A 9,932-nucleotide genomic window follows, 5' to 3' on the forward strand; every position below is an offset into this window, starting at 1 on the left:
CTGCCTGTGGGCACACAGCTGTTGAGCTCACACACTGTTCCCTCTACTTGGCTGAATCTCCCACCCCACCTGTAAATCTCCACTTCCCCTTCAAGACTCATCTTAACACCTGCCTCCTCGGTGAAGCCTTCCTGGACTTCCCTGGCAGAATCAGTCACTCCCTATTCTATGCTCCTGTGTGTGCTTTCTATTTCCATAATATCTACAGCAATTGATATTTATTGAGTCCTTTCTAAGTGCTTAAGGTACATCTCATCCATACAATAATGAGGCAGGTACAGTTACCATCTCCATTCTACAGATGAGTTAAGTGGTCCGGAGAGGCTAAGTGATTTTCCCAAGATGGTACAGCTCATAGGCGCAAGACTCAGCCTGGCTGCAGAGTGCATGTTCCAAAACATTAAACCACACTACTTTCCCAGTAGCCCAGTTGTGATGGAAGAGATCTGTTTGTTTATAAGTCAGCCTCCTTCCTTAGTTTGTAAGCTCTGATGTGAAAGGGTATGTCATTCAAGAGATTTTGGGCTGCAGACAACAGAAACCCCAACTCAGAGTAGCTTAAACCACAGGAAATCTAGAGGAAGGGCATTTCCAGAGTTGATTAACTTGGGGGCTTGGTGACATCAGCAAGGATCCAGGTTCCTTCCATCTTTCTACTCTGCCTTCCTGATTGTGTGAACGTAGTTCCCCTTGCATTAACATGACTTCCTCAGTTCCAGGCCTCCCATCCAGCCTGAACCATGCAGAAAAGGTGCCATATCTTTCTTGTGTCTCTGTAAGAGTACAGACAACTTTTCCAGAAACCTTCCACTGGGCTTCCCCCATAACATTCACTAGCCAGAATGGTCTCACATGCCTAAGCCTTAACCAGTCACTGCAAGGAATTGAAAGCACCATGACTGGTTTAGCCCAAACAGGATTCAGCATCCCTTAAAGGTTAAAGGCACAGAGGATGAAGGTGGAGACCTGCTAAAAAAGAGGAAGGGAAGGTGGAGGATGAAAAGAAGACAACAAACGTTCCCTGATGCAGGTGTGAAGGAAGATCTGATGCCCAATCACTTATTCCTCAGTCCTTTGGCCTTCACCATGTGGGCAATAAATGTCTGTTGAACTAAATTATAGTAGAGAAATTCATGTCTCCAAATGCTCAGTCCAGAATTCTTACCATCATACTCTGTAACCAGGACTGAAATATGTGTTGGCAACTGCTCTAAAATTTACTAAATTGATTCACCAGTGCTCCAACCTTTAGATTCGAGTCTTTAACACTAGTGTCTGCAGGAACCTCTGCAAAGCAGGTCCAAAAGAGAGCTAGGTGGAATAAAGAGAATCGTAAAAATGTGTCTCATCACAATTTACAAGGTTCTTGTCAACCATGACTTTCTTTCCAGAAACACAATGTATTCTTAAAAGTGGGACTTGTTCAAGCAGATAGGTTAATTGCATTCAAAGACTACTCTATTTCCTGACCTCCTTCTAGCTCTCCAGTAGGATTTATCTGGAACCAGGCATCAGTATACCCACCCTTGACAGCCAAGGATGTGAGAATGAGATCAGTTAAGCAATTTTTGGAAGACCCAGATCATAGTCAAATAGAGATACCAAGAAAAGGAAACTGATCCTCAAGCAGAAACATAATGTACCCTAGGGTAGAAAAGATGGGAAGGAGGGAATGGCTTAGTTCAGGCTTACTATAACAGAGCACCATTGGCTGGGGTAGTTTAAACAACAAACATTTGGCCGGGCGCAGGGGCTCACACCTGTAATCCCAGCACTCTGAGAGGCCAAGGCGGGGGGATCATTTGAGGCCAGGAGTTTAAGACCTGCCTGGCCAACATGGAGAAACCCTATCTCTACCAAAAATAAAACTAAAAATAAAAAAAATTAGCCGGACGTAATTGTGGTGGCACACACCTGTAATCCCAGCTACTCGAGAGGCTGAGGCAAGAAAATCAGTGTAGGTTGCAGTGAGCCGAGATTGTGCCACTGCACTCCAGCCTGGGTGATAGAGCAAGACTCTGCCTCAAAAAAAAATATATAGATAGATACACAGATAGATAGATAGATAGATAGATAGATAGATAGATAGATAGATAGATCTATCTACATATATAAGAGAGAGACAGAGAGAGAGAGGTTGGGAGGTCCAGGATCAAGGTGCCAGAAGACTGGGTGTCTAGTGGGGCTACTCTTCCTTGCTCATAGGCAGCGGTATTCTTTCTGGGTCCTCACATGATGAAAACAGAGCTGGAGAGCTTACTGGGGTCTCTTTTATAAGGACACTAATCTCATTTATGAGGGCTCTACCCTCATGATTTGATCACCTCCCAAAGGCCCTACCTCCTAATGCCACCATATTGGGAGTTATGATCTCAACATATGAATTTATGGTGCAGGGAGGAACACAAACATTCAGTCCATAACAGAGATACATACCTAATAAAATTACAGCTCAGAGGGTTAGAAAACTCCCCAGGGTCAAACAGTAGTGGCCAATGTAGGAGTCATACCACTTTCATGGAATATTATACTCATCTCTGACATCTTTTGTCCCCTCTCTTCCTTTTTGTAGAAGCACGTGGAAGGGTACATTTGGACGCCTCTGTCTTTTCCAGGGGCTTATAACTCAGGATATCCAGAAAAGGTCAGGATTGAAGGAGGCAGACTAGTGAGAGGAAGCCAGAAGCTGCCTGCCCGAGGCTGGCTGGAGGCTCTGGGCATTTAACAAGAGTTACACTGGGAACCTTGGTAGAAGCCAGGTGGTCCAGCTCCATGGGGAAGAAATATTGCAAAATTATCAGGAAAGATACCATTTCAGGCATAAAGCAGGTGCATTGAGCTGGAACACCACTTGTGTTAGGTCTCTCAAGACCAAGTGAGGCTTGGTGGAGGACAGCAACGAGAGAAGGAAGACTTCCCCATCTGAGCACTGAAACAGTGAAATAGAAAGGAAATAGAAAGCAAAAAGAACAACAACAGCTATACTATAGTGAACACTTAGATGCTCTTTTAAACACTTTAAATATAAGCACTAATTTAATCATCACAATAATCTATAAGATTTGTTCCTATTAATTACTAGTAATCATGAGATATTGTATATTGTTATAATTTTTGTTAGTAATACTAGTAATACTGTTCTTATTGCATTTTACCGATATATACACTGAGGCACAAAGGGGTTAAGTAACTTACCCGAGGTCACATGCCTGGTAAGTGGCAGGACTGGGTTTTAATGAGATATTCTGGCTTGACAGTTCACACTCTTAACCATTTCACTTGGGAACAAACCCCAGAGAACACATGAAACCAAAATTTCATCTCAGTTGAATCTATTTTGATTTAATGTAATAATTTCTGCACCTGACATTTCCCTAGCAGTTTATAATTTACAAAAGGTTTGGTCCCCATCATTTTGGAATCGCAGCCCTGCCACTTCCTTGCTGCACTCATTCCACTGATTGGCTAAGCTTCCACTTCCCCATCTGTAAAGTGGGGATAATAATACTTTTGGGAGGGTTTCATGAGATAAAGCACACGCAGGGTTTAGCTCCACACCGAGCCCATAATAAGAGCTCAATAAGTGTTTGCTGCCACTGATGCTGTGGTTATTATTAATATTTCACTTGAGCTGCATGACAACCCTGTGAGTTAGGAAGGATTTATTAACTTATTTCTCAGGTTCTGAAACTGAAACTCATAGAAAGTAAATAACTAGCCCAAGGAACAAGCCAGAAAGTGCTAATGCCAGACTTGGAAAATATTCCAATTCCAAGCCTCCTCCCCTGCTTCCAACCCTCAACTCCACCTCCTCTCTTTCCTCCAGGAGGCACCATTACATGAACCAGATCATTCTTCAAATAGGACTGTGGAAAAGTTTGAAGATATTGGAAGTTCAGGCTCAGGGATAAATTCTAAGGAGTATTAAGAAAGTCATAAAGGTGCAAATGGATTTCTCATCCCCAAGCAACTGCCAGAGGGCAGAAGTGACTGAGGTGATTAACTATGCTACCCCACAGAGCCAAAGTGGTTTGGCCACAGGTGGCAGGGGAGTGTCCTCAGTCCAGAAAATAAAGGAGAATGGGAGTATTTTCATCTAACAGCTAAACAGAGGCATGTTTTTAAACCCTGTCTCAAATAATCAAATACAATTCCAAAACTGCATTCCACTTTGAGGAAGGGGCAGTGTTTGTTCCTTTGGTTTTCTGTATTTCTGCATTTCAATTAATTTGTTAAAGTTTAACAAATTAATGCATCCTGTTCTGGTACATGATGCATTCAGTCCTATGGCTATAGGCAAAGGGATGCTCAATGATAAAATTAGTCCATCTTATGAGGTGTACGATCTTAGTCAATTTATTTAAGTCTGGGTTTTTTTCATCAGTACCAGCAATATGGTTAGGAGATTCCAGGATTTCTAGTCTCTGGATTTGAAGCCAGCCCTCCCAGAATTAAAATCATGTGCTTCCCCTCACATCTATTATGCAAAACCCTCACCAATATTTTTTTCTTTTTAAAATTAGTGGAAGTTCTTATTTTGTATTCTTTAATCAGCTGAACAATAACTCACAACCGTTGGACAAAATTATTTTGCATTATTTAGTAGTAAGGTATTTAATTAAAAAAAACTTGATACATGCTACTTGCAGAGCTTCATCTCATTAGCATTCTAACGATGTATTCAGCAAATTGTTGTTGAACACACACTAAGTGCCAGGCATTGTGCCCAGGCAGCCATAAAACAATGGACAAGACAGACTCCCCAGGAAGTTTACAATGGTAGTTACTTACAGCTTTTGTTAGCAGCCAAAAAGACAGAGACCCCAACTACTTTGGATTTCTCCATATCCCCTAAGACATAGCTTGGTACACAGTAGACATTTAATAGTCTTCCGAATTTAACTTCAACAATTAATCATCCAGTTAAAAATGTCTACTTTTCTCCAATTAGATGATACTCTACTTATGCCCACTAGGTGGCGATCTTGCTTATAGTTTGCCCACGCTGAAAGAGGCTGCCTTTCAAATAAATACATATATATCCCAGTAGAAGTTAAATCAAAAGACAAAAAAATTAAATTTATTGAGTGCTTATTTAGCGTAATATACTATGTTAGGTGGTATAAGAAATAAAAAGTTAATAAGACATAGTCCCTGCCTGCTAGGGAAAGATGAGGAGGGGCTTACATAGGGCAAAAAAATAAGACCTTTGAATGGATTAATATATTTCAAAGTAACCATATGGGAGCCATAGTAATCTCATTATCAGATAAGAGTTATAAAATGGCATGATATAGCCACCATGTGGTTGGGAACAGATTCAACAGTTCATCCAATATGTACTTAACCACACCAGTGAAAACACTTGACTGTATCCTGGGTCAGTGCTGGAATACTCCAAATGTGGTTTTTTGATGCCTCTGCTCAGCCATAAACATAAGAGTGTCTGCTTTATCACCCTAGAACGCTCTATCACCCTAGAAGGTTTTTTCTTTGGAGAATAAAACATAATCAGTGCCAGCTGATGAGGTAGTCCAGTTGAAAACCCCCATGTGCACCTGATGGGAAGACGAAAGGAGAGAAAAGATACAAACCATGTAAGGAAACAGATTTCAAACTCTGGCCTTTGAGAGGTGGATTCCACCATGCCCCTGATCTTGTGTCTACCCTGGGAATCTCAGTGTGGATCTGGGACTCATTCTGATACAGAGAGGTAAGGGAGGGCCGACTGGCATCCAAAAGTTTTCCTAGTAAATGTAACCCAGAGGTGGCTGGAAGATGTGTTGGGGTGAAGAGGTTGTTCATTTTGTTTTGTTTGCTCCTTCACCACCTCCCTCCCCGCCCCCCACCATCACCATTTCTTTTTCCCTTAAATCGTAAAAGCAGTAAATCAAATGCAGTATGGGATTGAGGTTTTTTTCCTTTTCATTTGAAAAATCCTTTTAATTGAAAAATCACATTTGGGGAACAAAGTGGTCAAATGACAGTGAATTTCAAACTTGAGAATGCTGACTTGATTTAAAAAAAAAATACTGATCTTTCTTAATGGAGGGAAAATCAAGTGCATGCGGCCAGGAGACCTGAGTTTGACTTTTAGCTTCGCCACTTGCTAATTGTGCAATCCTGAGCAACACCCATCCCTTCTCTGTGCCTCAGTTTCCTCATGGACAAAACGGTATCATTTCTTTCGAAAAGTCGTCCCTGACTCCCCTCTCCCCAACACGAGGTTGGATGGCTATAATCTCTCTTAGCAACCTGAGAGTCCCACTGGAATGTAAATTCCAGCAGCACTGGGACCCGGATCTGTGGATTTTGCTTCTGGTAAGCAGAACCAGAACCGAGGGGCAGTCGCTGTGTTGAATGGATGCATGAATGAATGGGAGATGGCCTAGGTGTTCAAGGGGCACGTGCACAGCGAGGCTTCATTCCCTGGGAGTCCCTTGGGAAAGGCAGAGTGGCCAATACTGATTGGTGCTGATGTGCGAGCTCGGAAAAGGGAGTGTCGGTTCAAAGTTGTTGGCTACAGCGGGTTCCTCTTTCCGCTGGAATCACATCCTCTGTGGCTCGGAGACATTCCCAGGGATTTACATAAAGCAGCGTGAATCACCCAGACAGAAACTGAGAAAGCAAAGGGACCCTGCCTGATCCTAGCCTGGCGGAGCTCGGAAAGAGGTGGAAATCTGTCTGAAGTTTTCAGGAGACCCGCGCTGCCTAGGCAAAGGGACCCGGCGACCACGACACCCCCGCGAGGGCCCAGGGCGCGTCCCTCCCGCCAGGCCCCAGACTCCGGCTCTGCGCCACCCCCCCTACGCCCCGGCGCGGGCGCAGCCAGTCCGGCTTCCTCCAGGCCCCTAAGTCCCGGACCGAGCGTGGGGCCGCCTCTCCCTCTCGGAAGGAGCCATCGCCGCTTTAAGTGGAAGAGGAGAGGAAGGGGGCGGGGGAGCGGGGGGCGGGGAGCGGAGGCGGAGGAGGGGGAGGGGGATCCCCCTCGCTCCCACGTGGTCCGGGCGCCTGTGAATCGCGCCCACCCGAGGGTCTCACAGCGAAATACAAAAGCAGCTGGGAAGCGGCGGGGACTCGAGTTCCCAGAGCCGGGCGGAGCGCCGGACAGAGCCCCGCAGCGCCCCGCGGCCGCGATGGGGCCGAAGCGCCCGAAGCCCCGGAGCCCACAAACTGCCGGGCCCGCCTCGCCGCCGGGACCCGGGTGCCTGGGCTCGGCTTGAAGCGGCGGCGGCGCACCGGCACAGCCGCGGGAGCATGGGCAGGAGGATGCGGGGCGCCGCCGCCACCGCGGGGCTCTGGCTGCTGGCGCTGGGCTCGCTGCTGGCGCTGTGGGGAGGGCTCCTGCCGCCGCGGACCGAGCTGCCCGCCTCCCGGCCGCCCGAAGACCGACTCCCACGGCGCCCGGCCCGGAGCGGCGGCCCCGCGCCCGCGCCTCGCTTCCCTCTGCCCCCGCCCCTGGCGTGGGACGCCCGCGGCGGCTCCCTGAAAACTTTCCGGGCGCTGCTCACCGTGGCGGCCGGCGCGGACGGCCCGCCCCGGCAATCCCGGAGCGAGCCCAGGTGGCACGTGCCAGCCAGGCAGCCCCGGCCGGAGGAGAGCGCCGCGGTGCACGGGGGCGTCTTCTGGAGCCGCGGCCTGGAGGAGCAGGTGCCCCCGGGCTTTTCGGAGGCCCAGGCGGCGGCGTGGCTGGAGGCGGCTCGCGGCGCCCGGGTGGTGGCCCTGGAGCGCGGGGGTTGCGGGCGCAGCTCCAACCGACTGGCCCGTTTTGCCGACGGCACCCGCGCCTGCGTGCGCTACGGCATCAACCCGGAGCAGATTCAGGGCGAGGCCCTGTCCTACTACCTGGCGCGCCTGCTGGGCCTCCAGCGCCACGTGCCGCCGCTGGCACTGGCTCGGGTGGAGGCTCGGGGCGCGCAGTGGGCGCAGGTGCAGGAGGAGCTGCGCGCTGCGCACTGGACCGAGGGCAGCGTGGTGAGCCTGACACGCTGGCTGCCCAACCTCACGGACGTGGTGGTGCCCGCGCCCTGGCGCTCGGAGGACGGCCGTCTGCGCCCCCTCCGGAATGCCGGGGGTGAGCTGGCCAACCTCAGCCAGGCGGAGCTGGTGGACCTAGTACAATGGACCGACTTAATTCTCTTCGACTACCTGACGGCCAACTTCGACCGGCTCGTAAGCAACCTCTTCAGCCTGCAGTGGGACCCGCGCGTCATGCAGCGTGCCACCAGCAACCTGCACCGCGGTCCGGGCGGGGCGCTGGTCTTTCTGGACAATGAGGCGGGCTTGGTGCACGGCTACCGGGTAGCAGGCATGTGGGACAAGTATAACGAGCCGCTGTTGCAGTCAGTGTGCGTGTTCCGCGAGCGGACCGCGCGGCGCGTCCTGGAGCTGCACCGCGGACAGGACGCCGCGGCCCGGCTGCTGCGCCTCTACCGGCGCCACGAGCCTCGCTTCCCCGAGCTGGCCGCCCTTGCAGACCCCCACGCTCAGCTGCTACAGCGCCGCCTCGACTTCCTCGCCAAGCACATTTTGCACTGTAAGGCCAAGTACGGCCGCCGGTCTGGGACTTAGTGTCACCGGGAGGAAAAGAGAGAGACCTGGGGCTGGGGTATGGATGATGGGGGGAAGGGCGGTCGCCTCTGCCACTGTCAGGGACCAGCCGGCCAACGCCCACCCGCAAAGGTGTCTAAAAACTTCAGCTTTTCACCCACCTGCCCCTTTCTTTCAATCCCACGCTGTTTCCTTTCAAAGTTCTGGGAGGACGAACTCACCGAGGCGAGAAGTGTAACATTCTCTCCACCCAGCTTATAAAAGGATTCTTTACTGTGCCAGCACGGGGATTGGATCCGAAGAAACTGGCTACTGGGGTTTGGCCCCCGAGTGGCCGTCCCTGTGGGAGATGCACCCCATTCTTGGGCCCCCCTCATTCCCTTTCCGAAAAAGGAAAACTTGCGTTTGAGCCGTTGAGCTAATTCTGCAATTTTCTACCAAACAGAGCGCTGGTGGCCCCGGAGCAGGGCTGTGACATTGGCTGGTGGAGCCCCCTTCCTGTGTTCTCCCTTTGTTCCAGCGCCGCGATGGTGAGATCACTGTTCCAAGCAGGGGGACGGCTCCTGATAGGACAAAGAGAGCAGGACCTCCAGACTCTGGGGAGCCCTGCAGACCTTGACAATTTGCCTGACTCATTCCTGACCTTTTGTCATTTTGGCCTGAAGGCTACAAATTCAGGGCCAGCTGTATGCACTAAGTCAAATAATGAATTTCTTCCTCCCTCTCGCAACCGACCAAAATTTTGACAACGATGATGTTCACCAGAAGGAAAAAAAAAATCAGTTTTATGCACTTTATTTTGTTTTGATTTTAATTTTTTATTAAGAAAAACTTTTTTATTTTACAGAATTTACCTTCTCTGTATATATGTGCATAAAGTGTGGTGTAAATATACTAAACAAACTTATATTTCAATAAAAGGGAGTTTAAAATTTATAATTTAATTCCTGTGGTTTTAACTTGTTTGATGTTTCTGATGCCCCATCTGCTTTCAGAGTAAGATTTAGGTTTTCTTTCTTGTGGATGTGTTTTTAAAACAAAGGATGCATATCCATTCCAGTTGTGACTACGGAACTTACAGAATTGAACAAAGATAAGAGCAGACTCCCTGTCCTCACTCAGATGAACCTTGGTGCTGGAAATTTGAGTTTAGCCTAAAATGTGGGGGGGAGATGGGGAGAGAGATGGGAGGAAAGTGTTCTATTTCCTGGCAAATAAAACTTTGATGTGAAAGGATTTCACTGTAATATATTCCTATATTAATCATTTGGCAAATATGATAGAACCAGATGTGGGGACTAAAATATGACAAACACCCCCTTTTTAAACTTAACTACCGTGATCACATGTTGCAAATTATTATCAGCATTGTAATTACAGTG

General features: G+C 48.6%; 1 protein-coding gene across 1 annotated transcript; it reads left to right on the forward strand.

Annotated features, from left to right (window-relative positions):
• The first annotated feature begins 6,950 nt into the window (after positions 1-6,950).
• On the forward strand, positions 6,951-9,489 carry FJX1 (four-jointed box kinase 1). The gene has a single exon (XM_004050948.5). The coding sequence runs from the start codon at positions 7,258-7,260 to the stop codon at positions 8,569-8,571; it is 1,314 nt and encodes a 437-aa protein (XP_004050996.1). The 5' UTR covers positions 6,951-7,257; the 3' UTR covers positions 8,572-9,489.
• The last annotated feature ends 443 nt before the right edge of the window (positions 9,490-9,932 follow it).

The sequence above is a fragment of the Gorilla gorilla genome, chromosome 9 (assembly GCF_029281585.2).
Source record: "Gorilla gorilla gorilla isolate KB3781 chromosome 9, NHGRI_mGorGor1-v2.1_pri, whole genome shotgun sequence".
Lineage (NCBI taxonomy): Eukaryota > Metazoa > Chordata > Mammalia > Primates > Hominidae > Gorilla > Gorilla gorilla.

Excerpts from the sequence above, each read along its gene's own strand:
- FJX1 (XM_004050948.5), top strand. The coding sequence starts at position 7,258 with ATGGGCAGGAGGATGCGGGGCGCCGCCGCCACCGCGGGGCTCTGGCTG.